The sequence below is a fragment of the Mustela erminea genome, chromosome 11 (genome assembly GCF_009829155.1).
Source record: "Mustela erminea isolate mMusErm1 chromosome 11, mMusErm1.Pri, whole genome shotgun sequence".
In the NCBI taxonomy this organism is placed as follows: domain Eukaryota; kingdom Metazoa; phylum Chordata; class Mammalia; order Carnivora; family Mustelidae; genus Mustela; species Mustela erminea.
The window spans coordinates 28375066-28400822 of record NC_045624.1 but is presented as its reverse complement, the minus strand read 5'-3'; the positions used below and the strand labels follow the sequence as shown (position 1 = coordinate 28400822).

Below are 25757 nucleotides of genomic sequence, written 5' to 3'. Positions count from 1 at the left end.
GTCAGACCTGGGTTTGAATCCCAGCTGGATGTCTGAGCATTCTCTTCGAGCCATGGCTTCCTGACTGCAAAATGATGAAAATAACACTGAATGCCAAGGGCTCTTGTATTCTGGCACATAGCAGCTGGGAAAGAAAGTCAGTTTCTTTCCCTAATCCACTAAACCCTCCATTCCAAGAGCCATTCCAGCTATGAGTCCTTCGAGGTCAAGGACTTCGTTCAGCGTGACCACCTTTGGCGCCTTGCACTTAGTAGGGACTCAGCGCATATTTAGGACCCAATAAATGTCCTGCTGAAAGAAATCACAAGACAACCTGTATTTATACATGCAGACAAGCTGAGAAGTAAATTTTCAAACTGCAGGAAGAACTTGGAAGAAGGCGAAGAAGAAAGAATGAGCACAGGCTTTGCTGGGAACAGCCGGCAGACCACACTAACTGGAACAGACAAGACCCACGGGGAAACACTGGTGGAGGAGAGAACGGAGGACACAGCACAGCCAATAGCAAAGGCCTTGGTTTCAGGGAGGATGAGTCTGGACTTTCTGAGACAGTTACTGCAGGTGTGTATCTCTAAAGCTTTGTTGGTAATCCTGTACCTTTCCATTGAGCAGGTAGGTGGCAGGCTGTGTTATGTTCATCAGAACTCCCACTGGACTCCAGCTGAATTTGTATCTCAAAGGATTGTCTGAATGTTCAGGGGCTGGAAGCCCACCACAGTAGGAAATGTAAGATTCAATCTGAAAATAGGGATGAAAGACAATGACAGAAATGGGATAAATGAGGTGAACCTGCTGCGTTTTTCCCTGACATTTACAAAGGCTTTCAAAAGCCTTTCTTAAAGCCTTTAACCCTTCCTTAAAGCCAAACTCTATTTATTAAGTCAGTTATATTTACATGTATAAATATATATATACATATCTGTGTATTTATGCTATATATGTGTGTATATATACATAAAATCTTTAAAAATTTTGTAAATATTTAAAAAAAATTTTTAAATCCACTGGAGATTATGACTAATATTTTGCTAGTTAAAAATCCAACTATTAATTCAATTCTGCTTGGTCAGTTCCTCCTGACTTTTGTGTTCAAATGATACATTTGATTATAATTTTTTATATATTTGTAATATGTAGGTATAAATAGTATTAGTAAAGAATTAATAGACAATATAATTAATCTCTATTTAAAATATAATTCTAATTAACTTGATTCTATATGCGATTGCATACATGTTACATATATATAACCTAAAGTATTTAATCTGACTCACCACATTTTCCTTCTCATGAATAAAAGATACTTTATATACCAAAGACAGAAAATATTCCAAAGAATTTTTCCCACTTTTAAAAGTTAAGCCTTTATGCATTCATGGATGAAGAAGATATGGTATACATATACAACAGAATACCACTTAGTCATCCAAAAAAAAAGAAAGAAAGAAAGAAAGAAAGAAAGAAATCTTGCCATTGCAATCTTGCCATTGCAATTGCCATTTGCAATGACATGGATGGAGCTAGAGAGTATTATGCTAAGCAAAACAAGTCAATCAGAGAAAGACAATTACCCTATGATCTCACTCATATAGGGCATTTAAGAAACAAAACAGATCATAGGGGAAGAGAGGGAAAAATAAAACAAGACAAAATCAGAGAGGGAGACTAACCATAAGAGACTTTTAACTATAGGATTAAGAGTTTGCTGGGGAGGAGTGTGGAGGCATGGATGGGGTTGCTAGAGGGTAGGGGGGTGGGTAACTGGGGGATGGGCATTAAGGAGGGCATGTGATGTAATGAGCACTGGGTATTATATAAAACTAATGAATCACTGAACTCTACCTCTGAAACTAATAATAAACTTTATGTTAATTAACTGAATTTAAATTTTAAAATAATTAAAAATAATAAAAAACAAATCAAGTGGGAAAAAATTAAAAATGATTGTTCTTAAGGCTACTTTAAAAAAGAATTAAAAAATAAAAATCAAACCTTACTATCTCCAAAAGCTGTTTAAAACCTTTCATTAAAACAAATGTTATAGTAGCATCTATTTCTCTAAAAATCTATTGTTAAGCCTTGGACACTGTTTTACCACATAGATAGTTCTGCAGTTAAAGGATTTTACTAGAAACTTCTAGTCAAAGTATGCGTTAGAATATAGCAGCTTCCTTAATTAAAATTATAAGGAGACTATTCTGTACATAAAAATCTGGACCTTTTAGTATTTTCCTAAATGGAAAGTATTTAGTATTTAGTATTTTAGAAAGTATAAAGTACTTAGTATTTTCCTAAATGGACCTTTGGGTGTAAATTGGGCTCACCGTGGCTCCCACTTCCTTGGCCTTATCTATAGTTTCCATTGCCAGCATATGATCAAGACCAGGGTCCAATCCCAGTTCACCAATGACTGTGATGCCAGCATCTTCCACACTACAACAGGCAAGAAGGGGAGGGAGAAAAAGTTGGATATAAAATAAAAATAATGCCATGGAGCTACTTTGCTGAAAATGACTTGAAACTTACCTCTTTTCTAATTCTTTTAGTGCTGGTGTGATGTAGCTTGCAGTGATCATGTTAACTTTGCTTGTGATGCATGCCTTCGCCACAAGAGGATGCAATGCGTAAGGCAACAAGCTTAAAAACAGAGAATAATCAGAAACTTTCCCAACCCTACCTTTCAAAGTACCTTGAATTGAACTAAAGCTGAGACATCACTCTGATTATTCTAAGTGACCAATGACTCTTGGAGAACTACAGAATAAATTCATCCTGTTATCACATTTAAAACCCACCACAATTTGACCTTCACCTAATTTTTCCATTTTTCTCCCACTATCTTCTTCATAAACCATATATGGGAACCAAAGAACTTACCATAATTCTCCACCCACAGTCTGTACTTTTCCAGCTCTGGAACTTTACTATCACTGTACCTTCTACTTGGAATATTATGTCCACCCACTCACCCCCAACCAGGTCATACCCTACTTAAAGAAATGTCTGAAAAGGCATCTCCACCAAGAAGCTCTCCCAGATTTCCCCAAAGCCAGATCTTCTTCTGCATTCATTCAGCTATTTCTTTGCAACATTTAATGGAATTTATTTCATTCATCCTTATATTTCTATGATTTTCTGTCTTGGTTCCCCTACTAAAAGAGAAGGTTCCTTTTCTTTTTCTTCCATATTTCCCAAATGGTTATCAGGTTGATTAAACTAAGTCAAAGTGACCCATATGTTACACTACAGAGTATAATCTAACAAAGTCCAAAAAAACAAATAAGCTTTAATGGTACTGACCAGTGTAAAAGCTATCGAAACGGTTAGAAATCTATATGCTAAACAAAAAAATGAAACTGTGTTCAAAATTTAACTTCAATTCGGTTTTCTTAAAGTCTGGCTTTGGTATTTTAATTTGGCGCTAGGACTACACAATCACAAAAAATGAATTTCCATAAATGTTAATATAAATGAATACATTCATGTTCTATCCAAGGAATAATAAAACATCCTGTCAACTGCATAACAATATTCAAGTTCCACGAGCTTCACAGTACAATGAAAATAAAAATACAACTAGAAACATGATCACACTGTTTTACTGTATTCGTCAAATTCATCCTGCAAACTTTTTTTCGAGGCCATCGCTTTGCTAAACTTCCAAACTATGCACGTATTAACAGATTATTATCTTGTCATATTTTGCTTTGGATTTAGTTTCAAATGTGCCTTATAATGTTTTCTTTTTTTTATGGAAAAAAAAACAATGTTTTATTTAGGTACCTATATGTGGTGAAACAAACTCCCTTTGTTTTATTCAGGAGGCTAGAACATTCCATTATGAATCATAATCATATCACTGACAGGCAAGATCTTTGGGTCACCAGTAAATTCTTGCTGCATAAAAATTATTGCACATTAAATTTATATAAATAGAATAACATTCTAAGTGCCTAAAGTGAGCCTATAATTTAAATACATCAAGAAATATTACACAAGTTTCCTACTGTGTGTTTTCGAAACCTATATTGTTTTTTGTTTTTTCTTTTAAAGTAGGACATCACAGAACTTCCTCCAAGATATCACTTCAATCTGATCTAACTATTAAAGTCACCTAATTATGGATAAGCAGGTAGTTTTTTTCTTCCATCTTGAAAAAATTATATTCTAACAATAAGTGACTATTCTCATCACTTTGGTATTTTAAAACACAGTTTAATTATAGCATACCCTCATGTAGCTCTGTACCTATAAGTTACATCTGCATTTTTATCAGTAGTAAACACTATAGTTCAAGATCTGTTCCTCCAATAAAATTGAAAATAGTCATAAGGCTATAGAATCTACTCATTTTCACTTAAGCTTTATAAGTCCAAACAACAAAAGAGCCACCGAAATATATGAAACACTAATACTTCTGACATACCAATTCCACCTCTAGATAAATATCCAAAGGAAATGTGTATATATGACAACCAAAAGACAAATACTAAAATGTTCATAGCAACACAATTCATAATAGTCAAATTCCAGAAACAATCTGAATATCCAACAAAGGGATAATGAGGGTATATTCACACAATGAAATGATACATGGCAATGAGAATGAATAAACTATAATTACATGCACCAACACAAACAGCTCTCACAATCACAGTATTGCAGAAAGAAGGCAGCCACAGATTAGAACATACTGAGTTGTTCCAATTGTACAAAGCTGAAAACTAGCAAGAATTAATGTACGCATGAAAGGCCAAGATAGTGCTTACCTTTGAGGGATAGGGCTACTAGTGGAAACAGACACACGGAGGGCTTCTGGGGTACCGCTATTCTGTTTCTGGATGTGGATGATGGTTATGAAGTGGGTTCACTGTGAAAATTCACTGAACTATATACACTTATGATCTGGGCATATTTCTGGGTACATACTTCAATTGAAAATTTACTTAGGAGAGAGAGAAAATAAGGAGAGACATAACAATAACAACAATACATGGCAATCATCTCTTCCTAGATACTAACCTGATGACAAGATCCTGTTTTGCCACCAAGGAGTTCAACTTCTCTTCTTGTTTACTAATGTCCACGCTAATAGGATTAATATTATATTTCTTGCCTAACTGTTCAATTTGGTTCTTCATGTCAGAGCCTATTTCGAGGATACGAAAGTCCAGTTTTTAGATTACCCTTCACTAGTCAGAGAGTAAAACACATTTTAATATCTCCAAAAATAATTTCTCAAAGTTTAGAAACAAGATAGTCATCTAAAATTCACGGAGTAAGCATGCACTGAAATCAGTTTCCCTTCTTCTTCTTTAAAAATCAGGGCTTATTTACCTACTGTGATTTCGATCTTGTTATCTCTTGACAGATATTCCAACACAGGTTCAGATACATAACCAGATCCAAGAACCAAGACCTTTTTCTTGGTGCCCATTGAAAGTGACTGAGCAAGTTCCCTATAAATAAAAGAGGGGAAGGGGAGAAGAACTGAGTAACAAAAACATATTTAAGTAACAAAATCTTGCTGTCCCACAAACAAATCAAACCTTAGACTATGAAGCAACATTTCTTATAGTAAGAACCTCAACAGGAGTTCCCCAGACCAACACTTTTCATTAATTATTTTAGATTTTGTACAATGATTAACAGACCTGACTTCTCTGAGGTATACATCCATAGATTTCCATGAATTCCCAACCAATGGTGAGATGCACATGAAGGACCACTGCCTGGCTTACCCACAATTGAGTAACATGGTTTCACACTTTATCCTTCCAGGGGACATGATTCAAAATCATGCCACGGGCTATGCATCAGAAACCTTACTCCTCACAACAATTTAAGGGGACAACAATCTGAGAAGGAGATTATTATTTGCCACATCAGGTATCGTTTTGTCATTTGTCATTAGGGTCACTTGAAAACAATTAAAACCAGACTTTTGAAATCACAAATGCCATGGGTTAAATATAAAAATTTAAGATGAATTACTAGGCAGGATTTTAATGCTTGCAACAATTTATTCTGTTGGAATCTGTCCCTTCCTGACAGAATAACTCTCTGCCTTTCCTACAAGCTATGGCCTCCAAAACCATGACTATCTTATTAATGTTCAACAAACTTTGTCTTAAATATGGAAGATATTCATTAAAACTCTGTTCAATCAAATTCACAGATATTGATGCAAAACCATGGGAATGGCTTGGTGCCAGGGACATAAACAGAAGGCTCTGTTGTTGCAATCTTTTTGGGCAAGATGTCCTTAAACTTTAACCTTTCCATTAATTCTAAGTGAATAAAAATAAATTTAAATACAAAATGTCCCTGCTCCTCTTCACCCTCAACACTCATATTACTGGTGAAGTGAGTCTCCTTTAACCTCCCCTCCATCCATTTCACCCCACAGAAAAGAACACAATTATTTGTTCTTGTATATGTTTTCTAACAACATTTTCTATAGTTTACGTAATTAAACTATATTCTTTTGATGTCCAAAAACACAATGTTCAAAATACATTTTTTAAAACTCGCTCTTAGATTTTAATTCCGTCCACCCCATCAGCTATTTCAAACACTCGAAGTTAATAATCACTTCACTAAGTGATGAAGAGAATATTCACATAAGGCAGATCTTTAAGGTAACTTAAATTTCCTTTCAATATACAATCCTCCTTATCAGTCTCGACAGAGATTCCACCAGGAAGGAAGGTTGTAAGTCCTAGTAGATTTGCTGCTACAAGAAATATGGTGTGTAAGAGTGAAAACATCATCATGACCAGTCATGTTAGACATGTTATTAGGATTAGTAATATAAGAGATCATCAGATAGTAAGAATCAAAAGATACAGAGAGTTATGAAAAATGAATATAGTGAAGTTTCCCCTACAAGAAACACTCCTACAGGACTACAGTGCTAGCCAGTTTAAAAAACAACAACAAAAACAAATCTCTCTTGATATATTATGCCAGAATATTTCACCGACACATCAAAAGTAACTGTAAGAAAACGAACACAGATGGACAAGCACAGCAGTAGTATACTTGATCCAAGCAGATCTCTTTATTTACTTCTTACAGATAGAAGAGCTGAGAAAGAAGATAAGGCAGTTTGTTCGCTTCTTTTTAATTGTCCCACTCTGGTCTCTCCTGAGACTTCAGTGCATGGGTTATTTTGTTAAATGTGAATAGACCAATGGAGCAGACATAAACATAAATCAAGTACAATCAGCTGAAGAGGACCAGAACATTCCAAAGAAATGTCAATGTTTTCAAACTCTGAGTAGTAAAATCAATTAAGGAAACAAGGGCCTTAGCTAAGTACCTTTCTAAGAGAACTATTCTCTAGGGTACATTTACCATATTACTGTTTGGCACCTTCCTCCTAAGAACTCCCAGGGAAAACTGACCTCTCGCCATTTTCTTTCTTCACTACTTCTCTTCATTTCTAAATAAGAGACCACTTGCCTAAACATTATGCTATACAAAATAGAGTCCAAACCCTCAACTAAAAATCAAACAGAAAGTACCACAGGAAGGATTAGTGTGCTTATTTTCTTTGAGAAAATAGCTGATATTTGTATATCAATATACAAAATGCTAGCGAAAGAACAAGGGGTTACCCAAAAGACAACTTTTTTAGACTCCTGCTTGCTTACACCCAAGTCCACAACAGGAATTTAGCAAGCCAAAATGATGTTCAGAGAAAAATAATTCCCAGTGGTTTCAGCTAGTCACATAGTTTGGATTTCCTGTATCTAAAGACATTTTCAAAATTGTGTAAACCTAGTATCATGAACTCACAAAGAAACATTTAAAAATACTAAAAAAACCAAGATAGGAACAGTGCTTACCTGCTCTCTCGGAGTTTCTGGATATATTTATACTTATCAGTCAATACACCATTGGATGTAATCACTGCCTAAATGTGTATGACACAAGATATTTTAGTGTCCATATATTACACCCACAACAGGGGCTCATGTAACAAAGATGGAGAGAGGAAGGGAAAGGGAGAGAATGAGAGAGGATGGTGGTGGAAAAAATACAACCATGGAAAAAACTATTTTCATAACTTACATCTCGCACCACAGGAGAAAAATTCTGACTTTCAAGAGGCTGTGTGGCATCTGATAATATCTGAAAGGAAAATGAGACTGGTAAGAGACAAATGACATTGCAGAGAAGATCTTGGTGTTTATTTCCATATTAAAATATTAGTCAAAGGAAAAAAAGAATTTACAGGAGTTTCTGAAGATCACTGAATACAAATAATTGGTAATTGAAGTCTACAAGCAATGAATTGTCCCTCAAGAACCTACAATTTCAGCACAAGCCCCAATTTTAAAACTAAAACTTGATTACAATCATCTTTGCTTGTTAAAAACACTAAATGGTCTATCTTTTCCCAACAGTTCGATGTGTCATACTGAACATGCTGGCAAACATCACCACAAGTTTTACCCACTCCAAGGGCCTGAATCCCACCCCAAAGGTTCACACTGTTCTATCAGAAGAGAAAATGGGCCTTTCAGACAAAAAGCCGTTAACCCTGCAATAGGGAGTCTCCCTCAGGTCCCTCCGGTTCTAGTATAGGCACATCAGCATTTCAAAAGCATGGAGATTCCCATTATCTCACAAGAATGAGTCCTGTGGAAAACGACAAAAGCCACATCTCTCAGATTAACACCCACCATCCTTCTAATCCTCCTCTTTTCTTCCAAGGTATCCAACTCCTGAATAGACTGCCTAGAGTATCATGTCAGTTAGTAGTATTGCTTCTGATGGTCAGGACCTTTGGGTCAATGGGACAACCATTCCTTCCTTACCCTTGTGGGTTAAAGTCTAGAGTGGTCACCCAGCTGAGAAAGAGCAAAATTTACCTACCAGATAATGGCAGAGAAATATTTATTTACTGTATTAAAATAAGTATCAGGGGCACCTGAGGGGCAGAGTCAGTTAAGTGTCCAACTCTTGGTTTCAGCTCAGGTTGTGATCTCAGGATTGTGGGATAGAGACTCCTGTCGGGCTCTGTGCTCAGCATGTAGTCTGCTTGAGATTCTCTCCCTCTCCCTCTGCCCCTCCCACTCATGTTCTCTCTCTCTGTAAAACAAATAAATAAATCTTAAAAAAAAAAATAAAACAAATATCAAAACTACTTTCATGTGTCTAAAACATACAACACTTATGCTATCTATTCCAAGCATATGGGCATTTTAAAAAAAGATATCTATCTATAAGACCGGTAGAGCATCTTTGGGGAAGCTCATGGAATTGGCACAACTGGTGCCCTCCACTGCTTCTTTCACCCAACCACCTATGACTATTCCCTCATCAAGCTGACTCCCCCACGTACCAACCCCGCCTCCTACCAGGAGCCATCAGCAAATAACAACGTGTGATTCAAATTTTACTTGTCATATGCCTAAACTACCGAATTCTTGTATATCCTTCCATTTTCTCTGTTTATACGTAATTCTGCGGCCTTACTCAGGTCTTTCTGAGTCCAGGGGAACTACCTCCCACCTCTCTCCTTCCATTTATCTTTAATCTAAAACACAAACCTGATTGTTTCTTCTGTGTCTATTTAAAATAATCTAGTACCTTTCTAATACCCCCAAGATCCAGTCTCTAGTTCCCTATGTGGCCCCCAGACTTTCCTACAGTCTGTCTCTGCCTCTCCAACCTTAATTCTCCCTTCTGTCTCATACGCAAAACTCTAGTCCTATCAACTAGACTAAGGCTCATCTGCATTAGCATTCCCATGCCTCTGTACTAGAGCATGTGGATGCTTCACATGCGATGCCTCTGCATGGAATTCCCACTCTTCATCCTCCAAGATACAGCTGAAGAACTGCCTCCTCTGTGAAGCCTTTATCAAAATCCGCCCCTAAGCAGACTGAAGCTAAGAACTGCACTTGGCATCTTGCCTGTGCAATAAAATGGTAAATATTCAATAAATATATAAATGGATATATGCAATAATTGCATGGATTTTTTTCCCCAAGAAAATGAAATAACTATCTTGAGTCCACCCAAAGAAAAGCAAACAGGAAAGACAACAAAAGGCTGCTGAATGACTGCATTTAACCTGCTGGAGTTCAACCATGACAAAAGTGCAGGCACAAGGGTCCTTGTCACTTTCACATATAACACCTTTGAGAGCTCATCACTTTTTCCTAAATCAATTTCAAGCTCTTTATGCTGGTATCAAGACCCCTTCTAATGTAGAACCAACATACTTCCCTTTATGTACCTTACTTCACAGCTCACAGAAACCCTCTGTTAAATTAACTCCCACCTTTGCTCTCCTGTCTCCATCACATGCCTCTTATTCCCATGCAAATGAACAGATCCTATACATCTGTCAAGAGCCAAATCAAATGTCACACCTTTCATAAAACCTTTCTGGACTTTACCGAACAAGACGGAGCCTCTCCCTCCACAACTTCATTAGCATGTTCCTAATGGCTGTTGTATTCCACCTTATGGCAGGGTTGCACACTCGTCTCATCCCTTCCTAGACCTCATGCCTCTATTAGATCAGAAGGTGTATTTTAATTTTCTTCATCCATATGTGTGCCTTGTTCCAGCAGACAAAAAATATGTAACTAATTCAAGTGAAACAAACTTCTCTATTGGTTCAGAATGATAGCCTTTAATGCCACAGGGTCTGAACCTTATGTCAAAAAGGAAAATCTAGGGGTAAAAGACAGTGCATATACTTTTTTTTTAAAGATTTTATTTATTTGAGAGAGAGAGTGGGGAGAGAGGCAGAGATGGAGAAGCAGAGCCCCATGCAGGGCTCGATCTCACGACCCTGAGATCATGACCTGAGCTGAAACCAAGAGTCAGATGCTTAACGGAGATGAGCCACACAGGTGCCCTGATGGTGCATATACTTTAAATACAGTTCCCATACAGTTATCAGAGGAGAACACAGACAACTTAATTTTTTTAGTGGTAAGCAGAACACACGTATCGAGACTACAATATAAAGCCATAAATTTTCAAAAATGTCCAGTGCTTAAAGACTGTGCTGACAAAGATGCCCCCAAGACAATCCCACCACACTGTTCAGAGGACTATCATGATGTATAAAAGGAAAAAGGTGTGACAATTTAGAGAAGCCAGCTTAGTCATCAAACATCTAAGCAATATCACCTGTTTCAGTCTGATCAAAAACCTCCAACACTTCACTGTCAGATAATTTTAACCTTCTCACATTGCCTAAGAGTCTATTAACTGCCAGTTTATGTAAGCAAAAACATACCACCTTTTTAAATGTACATTTTATCTCCAGCAAAGGTGAATTCGTTTTTTCAGACCAATCTTCCCATTGAGTAAAACCAGGTAAAATGAAAAGCCTCAGTTTTTCGCTTCAAAGGGTAGATAAGACTTTTTTTGCTCTAGGGAAAATAGTGGAAAAGGAGGACCCTAAGTTCACCTCTTACCACAGACACAATTAGATGACAATCACATCAATTTAAATAACCCAGAAAATGACTTTAAGACTGGCGGAACAAACTCTCCACAGCTAAATGAAGAGAAGATGCTACACTGAAGAGGGTAGGAAGGGCTGAGATGAAGGGATTTGAAGGACTTTCCACAGGAGGGAGGGACAATACAGGCACAGGGAAGGGAGAGAAACAGACTTTCACATGGGGAAACCCACACAGGAAAGATGAATCCCCATAATTTTTGCTTTTAAAACTAGAAGGACTGAATTTTATAGCTTTTTACAAGCACCGGTACTTAAAACCTGGAACTTTAAAAATCTACAGGATTTTTAAATCTTTGGGAGAGCGCAGAGGCCAAGATGAAACTGAGTCCCTACCCTTAAAGAAACAGCATAAGAAAAAGCCCTACTGAGATATAGCACAGAAGGAGTAGTTTAAAAAATGCCTGGGGTATATGGGAGGAAGATATGTTTACTAATCTCAGAGCATGTGCTGGGGTGCAAGGTTCCATGAGAGACTTCTCCAGGAATAAAGAAGCTGGCCTGCACTATTTCCCTGCCCCACCCCTCAGCCTAAACACATGCCACAGCTGAAAGCAGCATAGGACCTACACTCCTACCTAACTTGATAACAGTGTGTCTACCCGTGTGTTCCCCTATGGACACACTCCCTCAAGCCAGACCTCAGCTCAATGTCTCCTCCCATGGAAGACCTTTGCAAGTTTTGTTAACACCCCGCAAGTGACCCAACAGTCTTCTGCAGATCAAACCCCTCCAATACAATCTTGGTCTGAGCCCATCCAAAACAGTACCATAAGACCGCCAGTATGCAAGCAGCCCTGATGGACCTGCACCACTCCAAAGTGATGCCTGCTCCAGGGAGAGGGACAGAGAACTACACACACCAGTCAGACTGAACCTCAGCAGTGGGCTGGGGACAGATAGCTGATCTGAGAGCAGGCCCCACTTACCCACAAAAGCTTTACAGAAGACAAAACAGGGAAAGCAACCTACACCTCAGTGCTACTGCATCTATGGAAAATGCCAGGTCTGACACAACTTAAACCCAAGGCATCCCCAGACCAACCTATTAATGTCACAGGGACCAAACACTGCCCATAATAGGCAAATAGGGCCATTGCAGATGATGACTGGAAAAAAAAGTGTCTCAGCCACAATAGCAGAGTGCACACAGCACATAGAGGAGACACCCCTGAAGTACCAGTTCTGATGTACAGGGAACACAGCACTGCAGGGCACTGCAGGGCCTCTTCTTCATAAGGCCACTACTTTCCAGAGCAGGAAATATAGCTGATTTTCCTAACACATGGAAACAGACACAGAGAGTTACACAAAATGAGACAGAGGAATATGTCCCAGATAAAGAACAGGACAAAATCACAGCAAGATACGTAAGTGAAGTGGAGACTACCTAAGTAAGATGCTCTTGAGGAAGGAGTGGAGGGCTCAGTGCAACCCTTAACAAAGAGAGAGAAAACATAAAAGAACCAATCAGAAATGAAGAACTCAATACCTGAAGTTAAAAATACACTAGATGGAATAAATAGTGGGCTAGAGAAAGCAGAAGAAAAGATCAGGGACCTGGAGAACAGAGTAATGGAAAACAATCAACCTGAACATGAGAGAGAATAAGTAACAATACAAAATAAAAACAGCCTTAGGGAACTCAGTTACCCAATCAAGTATAATAGTTATATTACAGGGATCCCAGAAGAAGAAAGAGAAAAAGACACAGAAAATATATTTGAAGAACAGCTGAAAACTTCTTTCTTCTGGGGAAGGAAACAAAAATCCAGATCCAAGAGACATAGAGAATCCCCCAAAAAGCTGACCCAAGGAGATCTGCACAAAACCACATAATAAAATGGCAAAAAGTAGTGATAAAGACAGAATTTTAGAAGCAGCAAGAGAAAAGAAAACAGTTACATATAAGGGTAACCCCACAAAGCTGTCAGCAGATTTATCATCAGAAACTTAGCAGGCCAGAAGAGAGTGGCATGATATATTCAGAGTGCTGACAGAAAAAAAACCTGCAGCCAAGAATTCTCTATCCAGCAAGAATATAATTCAGAATAGGAGGAAAAATAAAGTTTTCCAGACAAACTAAAGGTAAAGGAATTCATGATCACTACAACAGCCCTACAGGAAATGTTAAAGGAGACTCTTTGAGTGTGAAGGAATGACCATAAGTAGGAGTAAGAAAAGTAGGAGGCATAAGAGCAGTGAAATTAAGTATATCTATAAAAATCAGTCAAGGGACTCACAACATAAAAGGATGTAAAGTACAACTTCATGGACCTAAAATGTGGGAGGAAGAGGAGTAAAGAATGGGTTCCAACTTAAGCAGCCATCATTTTAATACAGACTACCATATGCAGATGTTATATACAAACTGAAAAGGAACCAAATATCAAAAATCAGTAATAGATATGCAAAAAAATAAAATAGAAAGGACCCAAGATCACCACTAAAGAAAGTCAACTAATCATGAAAAACCAACAGCTAACATCATACTTCATGGGAAAAAAATGAGAGCTTTTCCCTAAGGGTGCGAACAAGACAAAGGTGTCCACTTTCTCCATTTTTATTCAAGATAGTACTGAAAACACCAGCCACAGCAATCTAACAAGAAAGGGGATAAAAGCCATCTAACTTAGTAAGGAAGAAGTAAAACTTTCACTATTTGCAAATGACATCATGCTATATATAGAAAACTCTAAAGACTGCCATAAGAACTGCTGGAACTGATAAATGAATTTAGTAAGGTTGCAGGATACAAAAATCAATGTACAGAAGTCCACTGCATATCTATACACTAATAATGAAGCAGGAGAAACGGAAATTAAGAAAACAGTCCCATTTACAATTATACCAAAAGGAATAAAATATCTAGAAATAAATTTTAATGAGGAAGTGAAAGACCTGTACTGTGAAAACTATAAAACACTGATGAAAGAAACTGAAAATGATACAAACACATAGAAAGATATTTCATGTTCACTGATTGGAAAGACAAGTATAAAATATCCATACTACCCAAAGCAATCTTCAGGTTTAATGCAATTCCTATCAAAATACCAAAAGCATTTTTCACTAAAGTAGGACAAACAATACTAAAGTTTTAGTACAATACAAAAGATAGTACAGTACAATAATACAATTTAGTACAATACAAAAGACCCTGAGTGGCCAAGCAATGTTAAAAAAGAAAAACAGGGGTGCCTGGGTGGCTCAGTTGGTTAAGTGTCTACCTTCAGCTCAGATCATGATTACTTGGTCCTAGAATGGAGCCCCGCATTGGACTCTCTGCTCAGCGGAGAGTCTGCTTCTCCCTCTGCCTCTCCCCGTGGCTTGTGCTCTCTCTCACTCGCACTCTTTCTCTCTCTCAAATAAATAAGGAAAATCTTAAAAAAAGAAAAAGAAAACTGGAAGTATGACAACTCCAGATTTCAATGTATAGTACAAAGCTGTAGTAATCAAAACAGTATGGTACTGGCACAAAGTAGACAACAGATCACTAGAACAAAAGAGAGAGCCTAAAAATAAACCCACAATTTTATAGTCAATTAATCTTTGACAAGGGAGGCAAGAACACACTATGGGGAAAAAGTCTCAAACAAATCCTATTGTGAAAACTGAACAGCTACATGAAAAAGAATGAAACTGGACCACTTTCTTACAACATATACAAAAATAAACTCAAAGTGGGCTAAGGACCTAAATGTAAGACACTAAACCTCAAAAATCTCAGAAGACAGCACAGGGAGTAATTTTTCTAGCATTGGCCATAGCAACATTTTTCTAGATATGTCTAGATACATTTTTCTAGATAGGCAAGGGAAACAAAAGCAAAAATAAACTATTGGGACTTACATCAAAATGAAAAGTTTCTGCACAGTAAAGGAAACAATCAACAAACTAAAAAATGGGAGAAGATATTTTTAAATGATCTATCTGATAAAGGATTAGTATCCAAAATATAGAAAGAACTGATACAACTCAACACCAAAAAAACCAAATATTCCAATTAAAAAATGGGCAGAAGACTTGAACAGACATTTCTCCAAAAGAAGACATACAAATAGCAAACAGGCACATGAAAAGATGCTCAGCATCAGTCATCTGGCAAATGCAAATCAAAATGACAATGAAACAGTACCTCACACCCAACAGAATGGCTAAAATAAAAAATACAAGAAACAACAAGTGCAGGAGAGAATACAGAGAAAAAGGAATCCTCTTGTACTGCTGGTAGGAATGCAAAATGGTACACTTGCTATGGAAAACTACATGGAGGTTCCTCAAAAAACTGAAAATAGAACCACCATATGATCCAGCAATTCCACTACTGGGTACTTACCCAAAGAATATGGAAATACCAATTAGAAAAGGTATATGTACCCCTATGTTTATTGCAGCATTATTTACCATAGCCAAATCATGGAAGCAGCCCAAGTATCCATCAATAGATGAATGGATAAAGAAGATGTGGTATAAACAGATATGTGTGTGTGTGTGTGTGTGTGTGTGTGTGTGTGTATACACTCATATACATACACACACACAATGGAATATTATTCACCCATGAAAAATGGAATCTTGTCATTTGCAACAACATGAATGGAGCTAGAGTGTATACAGTGCTAAGCAAAATAAGTCAGTCAGAGAAAAACAAATACCATATGATTTTCCTCATATGGGCAATTAAAGATACAGAACAAAGGAACAAAGAAAAAAAAGAGACTCTTAACTACAGAGAATAAACAGATGGTTACCAGAGGGGAGGTGGGTAGAGTGATGTGTGAAACAGGTGATGGGGAATAAGGGTACACTTTTCATGATGAGCACTGAGTAATGTACAGGATTGTTGAATCACTATATTGCATACCTGAAACTACTGGAATTAAAATTTTTTAAAAATAAGGTAAAAAAGACTTGCTCCACCATAATTCTGGGGAAGAAAACCCAAAGAGATGAGTCTAGCATCTGGCATGACCTTTCATGGGTATGGCAGGAAGAGAACCTAGAGCAACCACAGCCTCCAGAATGTGAGTGGAAAATGCCAGAAAGGGCAGACTCAGAAAAAGCAAAGCCCAACTTTCATGTGAACTCTGTTTAAATCTCTGGATAACCCCCAAACTGAGTGTGTGTAGGTAAGCAACCCAGGTAAAGATGAAAGAACTGAATTTTTATTTGAGCTACCCCCAACCTTAGATGAGGCAAAGTGTTCAATTTAAGTCTAACTAGTCTAAGTCTAACCTCTGCTAATTAAAAAAAGAGAATCAACCCCTTCCAGGAAAATGTAACAATCTAGAATCTCCACAGCGTAACTATTCACATCATCCAGGATACAATCCCAAATTATGCAACTGGAAAAAACCAGAAAACTATGATCTGACCCATTTTTAAGGAAAAAGACAATCCATAAGGCTCAACCCCAAGCTGACATGGAATTTTGGAAATATGATGCAAAGACTATAAAGAGACTTTTCTAACTCTGTCCATATGATAAAGAACAGTACACTCAAAGTGTATGAAAAGATAGAAATTCTCAGTACAGAAAGAGAAGAGTATGCCTAACATAAATACTGAAATAAGAACACTTATTTCTGGCAAATGAAATAGCATTTAGATAACACAGTCTTTTGGCAGTCAATCACTGATCACAATGAAAAATACAGGACCAGAACAAAAGCTGTCACTTTACTAAGCATTAGTGACAAACATCCAATAAAATTTTCTGTATTTCTGATTTTTCAAATCTGTTCATCACAGCACAGTAAGAATGTTCTAACATGAATTGACCTAGACAGCAGAAGAGTGAAAAAAAGGAAATCTTATCTCAATGTCATGAACATTCTTAATAAAATATGCATAATGAGAGATAAATTCAATTATAATTAATCATGAAGGCAGTTATATAATCATATTTCCCATAAGACAAGTAAGCAGAATATATAAATGAATGTCTATAAAAACTTTTGAAGGAGGGCTGGCATTTCATTTTACAGCAGATTTCTTAGGTATTGGAGACCAGAACATTCCCAAGATCCCTCCACAGTCCTATTTAAAGCCACAGAATTGTGGATGCTACCAGTCAGCTTACCATTTCTTCAACGTAAGGGTAAAGCATGTCTCCAAAGTATTCTGTAGCTTCAATCGGAAGCTGTGCTGGCAAATTGTCAATGGAACACATCAGAATCCCAGAACCTTCAACACTAGGAGAAGCAATACGCTTTATTCAGATGTATAAAATGTTATTTGTAAGCTCTAACTTTTCCAGGTGTCCACTCCATTATGTGTTTCATAATAATTTATAATTGTGTACCAAAGTATAAAAGAAAATAAGCAAAACTTTCTTCAGCCACCCATCTCCCATTTAAATATAATTTACATGTTTTTAAGTATTTGAATTTGCATGTAGTTTTTCTACCATATTTTTTAATATGTTTGAGCAAAGCTCTGGATATTTGTATAGCCATCATAAAAATGTAAAACATTGAGATTTTAAACTACTACATCAAGGTTAAGTGATGTATTACCATCTACCTCTTGCGATCTGCAGCCTTAGCAAACTCACCTGTCATGAATGATATGCTGGTCTGCATCATACATACAAAAGGGATGTTCTATTGTTGTACATTCAGTCATAAACTCTATGGATCCTCCTGTGTCAGCTGAAATGTCACATATCGCCACAAGTCTGAAAATAACATGAATACTCAGATCAGAGCATGGAACTTCTCAACAAGATTAAAGATGAATGAAAATGAAAGGTCCTTGAACAACTTTCAGTGTGGGAGCCAAATATTTCCTGGGCTCTTCAGTTCTTTTTCCTACAGTTCACTGTTCAGGACACTGTATTCTTCTAGGATATGGACAATCTTCCCAATACAAGTTTTAGTATCCATACACAAAAGTAAGAAGAAAAAGAAGAGCAGGTGAAGAAAAAAGGAAATCAAAGTGGAAAACCCCATCCCTAGAGAAATCATAAGAAACAATCTCGTTAAAATTAACCTATTCAGCCAACTCTAAATAATTTATGAAGGTTTGATTACACTACCTCCACCCTGCTTAGCGGCACAAGGTTTATTCTGAGGGGGACTCTGCATGACCGAAGACTACAGAACACACAAATACATTGTTCTTCATACAAGGTGAGGCCAGTGTGTCCCATCAGAAGGTTTGGAATTGTAGGTAACTTTTTGTATCATGGGGATAGGTCTGTGCCTATCTAGCCACATAATTCTGTGCCTATCTAGCCACATAAATCTGTGCCTATCTAGCCACATAAATCTCCAGAATTATGAACAGAAATCTCAGCCCAGCTTTTGAAATCCTTTAGTGGTTGACCAAAAATGTCCTGCCCCAACCTCCAACTACCACTTGCCTTTATAAACCCTGCACTAGAGCTAGACTGTTAGACTCGCTGTGTCTTAAATTGTGCTTTGGTGGTTCCATACTTATCAAGCATCAATCCTATCCACCTGCAATTAATTCTCTTTCTCCTCAGTCTTCCCTTTCAAGGCTTTGCTGAACCCAATGTTCCTACTTTCTTCTAAATTCTTGAGCTATTTATTGCTCCAAAGTATTCCCTTGGCATTTACATCATGCCAGCTGCATGCCTGAGGGTAGCAATCATATTTTTTCTCTATACTTTAGCTTAGCAGAGTGCCAGGTAGATGAGGTATTCACAATTTACTGTGATTAATTGATTTATTTATTGACTAATTATGTAATTCAACATTTAATAATTATTTGAATACAAACTGTATGTCGGGCAATGTACTGGGTACTTGTCGCCAAAATAAATAGGACCCCTATCCTTAAGATTAAATTTTAACGGGAGGGAAAAAAATAATAAACATAAGAAAATAAATAATCATGAATTTCGGGGGGGGGGGAAAGTAACAGACTAGAGAGAGATGGGGACAGGGACATAGAAGATCTTTCTAAGGAGTTTACCTTTGAGCTTCATGTAGAGTTGAGAAGAGAGTTTTAAGAAGAAGGAAGGTGAACTGTCAAATGCAGCAAAGAAATTGAGTGAAATAAAGCAGACCACTAGTCTTTAACAGTCAAGTCCTGTGTATGTGAATCCCCTGTAGATGATACCCTAAGAGTGGGCTGTGCTGCTGAAAACTGCCATCCTTACTGAAGTAAAGTCCTTACTTGTGTGGTAATGCAGGGCAGCCTTCCACACCGGCAACAGAGGACTTGCCTGGAACCAAGAGAGTCTGGACATCTTGGCGAGTTAGCAGACGAGGGGTGTTTTGCTCCCAGTAGATTCCGTTAATTAAACAAGTTGTATAGGGTGCAATCTGTAAAGCAAGTGCCGACTTGAACAAGATAGGCAATGGCAAATTTCAAAGCAGCAGGCTGAAAGAGAGCTATCAGTAAAGTTCATGAGGAATAATTTAATATTACTTCAAACTGACTTTATTATTTGCCACATCAGTGGTCATTCTGTAAGGTGAGGACAATAAATACCCACCCAGATTTCAGTGTAGAATTACTCCATGCAAGGTAAGTCTATGAGCATAGATATATTAATATTTCTGTTTCCTAAGGTAGTGCATGGCCAAGAAAAGGAAAAGGACAGAATCAAGTGACCTAGCCCTCTATTTCCAGCTCAACCACCGGTAGTATGATCTACATCATGCTACTTCAACTTCTCTGGTCTCTATTTTCCTTACCTGCCAGACTGGGATAACATGTACCCCATTCCTCAAAGGAATGCTGTGAGGATTGAGTCAGATAACATCTATAAGCTCCATGGACAAACGTGCTACACACATGTATACATGGTAACTAGGTCATTATAAATTTTAGGAGGCATCCAATCACCAATATTTCTATGATTGGGGGAAAAACAAGGGATGGGAATGTACTAGATTCTTAATTTTTCAGTCTGAAACTAGTTTCAGAATTTTTCTTTCCCAAACATCTCAAGCATTCTCAAGCTACAGGTAAAAGTCCTTCTCTACGACATGCTCTACATGCCGTAACAGCTGTATTTCAGACCAGAATCTGCTATCTTACTGTTCAAACGTATTTCTGAACTTTTTATTTTGAACTTTTTATTTTTTGGTTTGCTGATTTTGAGGACGACTTCACAGTGACTCCTACATACATACATTTTTCTTCTTAGAAGATACAGCCAGTATGTCCCCATCAGAAGGTTCTGTATTATAGGAAACTTTCTGTACCGTGGGGACAGGCCTGTGCTTATGTAACTGTGCTGTTTCACTCTAGTCCTCTGTAATCAATGCCATGGATTCCAAGACAACTGTCTGAGGTTATGACTGCAATTTGTGTCCATAGAAGGGATGACCCTAGGTTGAGATGAAACCTCATAGACATTGTGCTTTGCCAATTGCACTGACCAGTCCAAGGTAAATACAGAAAAGAGTATTCCACAGGAAATGATTTAGAGTTATTGGGCACATGCAGACCTGAAGCAGAAATAGAGATATTGAAACTAAGGGCATATCCAGCAAAACCACTAAGTAAAGCCCGCTCCCAACATCGATAAAAGCCAACAACTTCTAAGGCCAACCCAAAGGATTCACAAGTCAATATGGGGAACTGAAAACCAATATATACATTAGTAATCTCTCTCCTTGAAAACAGCCTAACTATAGCATATTAGGAGCAACGAAGTGAGAAGCTGAGTGTGATACTCACGTCAGTATTAAAACGACTTATGTAGTGCTCAGGGTATTTGTCATACTCTACAGGATCATACACACCATCTGTTTTCCTGACAAGATGATGATGGCGACTTAACACCGTCCCATACACTTTTCTCAGGTCTTGGAGAGGAGAAAGAAATTAGTAAAGTAGGTGACAAATGATAAAGATTTATGGTGATAAAGTATTATAACACAGAAACTGTTAAAAACAGTAAAAGATACATACAGTCATTCCCCTCCCCTTACCTCCATTTTGGGAAACTTCTTTTAATTCATGTGGTTCCACATATTCACAAGGCAACTCACTGAAGATTTCTTGGGCTCCCTGTAAATAATGCATGAGTAAAAATCTAAAAATCAATAGGAAAGAAGCCAACATGTTTTCCTGCAAAGATTCCAATTCACTTTTCCCACAATTATTAGCTCCATTTGTCCTGCCCAGAGACGAAGTGTGCAACACAGAATTACAGATAAGCTTCTTTCACACAGCCTACAAACCAACTTTTATTCCAGTAGGAACAGCATCCATTGGAAGGAGCTTTCATTTTTTTTTTTTTTTTAACTAAAGTTACTCAGAGTAGACACAAAGGTGTTTAAAAATGAGGGCACAATAAAATATTTCTATTTACTTTTTGTGTCATTGCAGAGTTACTTCAAGTGACAAAACTGTATTTCCTCTGAAAAAAATCAGATGCCTATCTCACAGTATAATACGGCTCAGGTCAAGATCTCGGGGTCCTGGGATCGAGTCCCACATCGGGCTCTCTGCTCAGCAGGGAGCCTGCTTCCCTCTCTCTCTCTCTCTGCCTGCCTCTCCATTTCTCACAGTATAATACAAAGAGTGATGTCCTATTAGTAATATGTTTTCATTGAGAGAAGATCCCTGCAGGATCACAATCGCCTTCTCAAAACCATCCCAGAAGGAAGAAAAAGTATGAATTCTGATCCTGTATTAAGCTTCCTAAAATCTTCTTGGCGAAACTTCAAATCATAAAGTTTACATCCTGTGCTCACTTCCAAATTTCTGGCTATCTTTGTGATGAAGGTAAAAGAGATCACCTTAAGAACAGACCTATGTACCACTAACAATGATTTATTTCTTTAGAAAGAAAAAGTGTTCAAATACTGTGACAGACTGGAGTCAAACGACAGCAAAGAAAGTTAAGTTTGGACCATTACTGCTCTATACTGGGGAAAGGTTACCTAGGTAAAAAAAAAAAAGTACCAAAAACAGAACGCCTACTCATCCAGAAGCAAGGCTCTGAGATGACCAAAAATGTTCACATTCCTTGGGCTAGTTTCAGAGTTCGGGCTGCTTTCCAGAAAGACTTCCTTAGAAACATCGAAGAAGTTACCTTAGATACATTACCAGTCCCTGTGAACACAAATGTTAAAGGCCCTATCGACTTTGGCATCAAACCCAGAGATATTTCATAGCCAGCATCGCGGACAGCTTGCACGGCCTGGCTGCTGTTCCTGTAGTTATGGGCCATGCCAATGTGCTGCAGGCAAACACACAGGAATTAAATCAGTCAACTGCCTGAGACATTGTCCAAAAAATGATACACATTTTCCAAAAAATGAACAAAATACACATCTCACCATAAAAGGTGTGTGATGTCCCAAAGCGAGGAGCCTTAGCCCCATTCCGTGTAAAATGTTGATCATCCCTATTGCAGAATCAGACCAACAGAAAAGCCATCAGTCAGGGGTTGAAGCTGCTCTCCCCCCCTCTGCAACCTGCTCGGTGCTCTGATGAAGCACAGACCGCAGCACTGTGGATTCGGAAGGGGCCCCAGTGGTCACCGTATCCGTCCCCTCCATCGTCTGCCATCGAGAGCACTACGCAGCGGCATCCCTGTCTAGTCCCTTCCACTTTCAACCCTGGCAAATGAAAAGGGTCCTTCTTCTTTTCTAAGGTTATTCTCTCCACCTTTGCTCCAAATTCCATCCCTTCCCATTCCTTCTCTAAGGAATTCACTTTGGAAATTATTCCTTTCACTGTCCTTCCTTATTGGCTTAGTTTCTTTTTAAATTAGCATACACTGTATTATTTGTTTCAGGGGTACAGGTCTGTGATTCATCAGTCCTACACAATGCACAGCGCTCACCATAGTACATACCTTCCCCAGGGTCCATCAGCCAGCCACCCCATCCCTTCCAACCCCCTCCCCTCCAGCAACCTTCAGTTTGTTTCCTGAGATTAAGAGTCTCTTACGGTTTGTCTCCCTCTCTGGTTTCATCTTGTTTCATTTTTCCCTCCTTCCACTATGATCCTCTGTCTTGTTTCTCAAATTCTTCATATCAGTGAGATCATATACTTGTCTTTCTCTGATTGAGTTATTTCTCTTAGCACAATATACTGGCTCACTCTTATTAACATTTAAAGACACTTAGATTCCTCTCAAACCAAAACTAATGAACAAACAAATACAATGTCAGCACTGACCTTATGACTGCCATTGGCAATTTTAGTTATCTAAATAGCTAAACTCAGGGAACAACTGTCAGATCTTGACTTACCTGTCAGTGGTATCTGGCAATGTGAAACCCTCACTTCCCCAAGGATCCCTAACTTGAAAATTTTCATCCTACATTTCTATAAGTGCCTCTTCCCATGCCCATTTCTTTCTGTGTCCTCTGCCCTTTCCTTAAGGTCCTTTTTAAAAATTAGCTGGCCTCAAGATTCTGTCCAGGGACCTACTCTCTTCAATCTCTATATATTTTTTTTCCTTAGCTAATTTTATCCAGTCCTAAATTTCAAGTATTCTGTATACACTGATGACCCCAAGTCTGTATCTCTAACACAGGTTATTTTATTTCAAGACCTGATCAACTATCTTACGAATTTTTCAGTTTGGACTCAAATAGTTAAAACTCAGCATACCCACAGCAAAGACCTCAGCATCCATTCTCCTCTTCTTTTTAGGAACAGAACTTTCCTTCTCTGTATCCCTTCCAAATGTTCTTTGATCTTTTTTCTGAAGTCAACTTTTAAAAGAGTAATTTATATTCAACAAAATGCACCAATTTAAAGTGCATGGTTTGATAACCGTGAACATATGTATGCACCCGTATTACCACCAACATAACTGAGATATACAATATTTCCATCACCCCAGTCAATCCTCCCCAGCTCTTTGCCCCAGAAAAGTACTCGTTTTACTTCTCTCTGTACAGAGTAGTTAATTCTACAGTTTCATATAAGTGAAATTATTAGTATATACTTTTTTTATGTGTCTGCTTTTACTCAGCATGTTTTTGAGATTCACACATAATTCAGTGTAGTTTCAGTATTTATTTATTCAGTAGTTTACTTCTTTTTATTGACAAGGAGCTTCCATTTTATGGGTATATCACAACTTATTTATCCATTCTTCTGCTGATAGACATTTGGATTATTTTTACACTATTAGAATGAAGCTACTAGAAATAAGTCTTTGTAAAAAAAAAAGTAATTCATTTCTCCTGATAAAAGCCTATGAGTAGAATTTCTTATGTACATTGATATTCAAGTTTTTTATTTCTTGAGTTGGTTTTGGTCATTTTCATCTTTCAAGGATTTGTCTATTTGATCAACACTGTCAAATTTATTAGCCTATTCATAATATTTTCTTTCCCTTTTAATGTCTATATGAAATATAGTGATGACCCCTCTTGTATTCCTAATATTGGTAAATTGTGCCTTCTCTATTTTTCTAATCAGCCTAACTGGAGGTCTATCGATTTTAGTGATTTGCTTAAGAAAAAAAAAAAAAAACTAGCTTCTGATTTCATTGATTTTCCCTCTTATCTTTATTATTCTTTTCCTTGTATTTGCTTTGGGTTTAATTACTTCTTCATTTTCTTGCTTCATAAGATGGAAGTTTAGATCACTAATTTGGACTTTCTTCATTTCTAATAAAAGCATTAAATGTTATAAATTTCCTCCCAAGCACTACCTTATCTGTACCCCATAAATTCTGGTATGCTGTTTTAAATTTTCATTGAATTCAACGTATTTACTTATTTTCCTGTGATTCCTTCTTGACTCATCAGCTATTCAAAAATACATTGTTTACCTTCCAGGTACCTGGAAATTTTCTAGGTATCTTTCTATTATTATTTCAACATCAACTTTATTATAGTCAGAGCACATACTCTATGATTTAAAAGATTTTATGTTTATTAAGAACTGTTTTGTTCTTATGGGCCATCTGGGTGAGTGGCTCAAGAAGCCTCAATTATATCAGAGTAGCTGATGGTGTTTTACTGTTCTGTATTTCCACCAATTTTCTACTTGTTCTAACAATTACAGACCTTCGAGTTCTAATCTGATGTAGAGTTATAACATGAAGTGATGTTTCTTCAACTAAAGAAGGCTCAAAGTACTAAGTGGGCCAAAAGTCAAGAGGACTTTCCCCCCAATTCCAGTTCTTATCCTTTCTTCTCTTGATTCCTGCCCCTCTATCTTTTCCCTCTCTTTCCCCCCTTTTCTTCTCCTCCACAACTTCTCACCACCAAACTGACCTCTCCGAGTCTTCCAGATAGAGCTACCTTAAAAGTCAGATCCTATTCATAGTTGTTCTCCTTTTCCCTGCTTTTTC

At 37.5% G+C, this 25757-nt stretch overlaps 1 protein-coding gene across 3 annotated transcripts in view; it reads right to left on the bottom strand.

The window, feature by feature from the left end:
• AASS (aminoadipate-semialdehyde synthase) overlaps positions 1-25757 on the bottom strand; it is a 52384-nt gene that overhangs the window by 12099 nt on the left and 14528 nt on the right. For all 3 annotated transcript variants that reach the window (XM_032304933.1, XM_032304934.1, XM_032304936.1), the window contains 14 exons: positions 22774-22841; positions 22527-22673; positions 21418-21496; positions 21164-21291; positions 19649-19797; positions 18060-18182; positions 17586-17697; positions 8080-8139; positions 7854-7921; positions 5338-5459; positions 5023-5149; positions 2527-2637; positions 2325-2433; positions 598-738 (listed from right to left, as the gene is read on the bottom strand). In XM_032304933.1, coding sequence (XP_032160824.1) covers positions 598-738; positions 2325-2433; positions 2527-2637; positions 5023-5149; positions 5338-5459; positions 7854-7921; positions 8080-8139; positions 17586-17697; positions 18060-18182; positions 19649-19797; positions 21164-21291; positions 21418-21496; positions 22527-22673; positions 22774-22841 — 1544 coding nt within the window. The remainder of the gene's footprint in view (positions 1-597; positions 739-2324; positions 2434-2526; positions 2638-5022; positions 5150-5337; positions 5460-7853; positions 7922-8079; positions 8140-17585; positions 17698-18059; positions 18183-19648; positions 19798-21163; positions 21292-21417; positions 21497-22526; positions 22674-22773; positions 22842-25757) is intronic.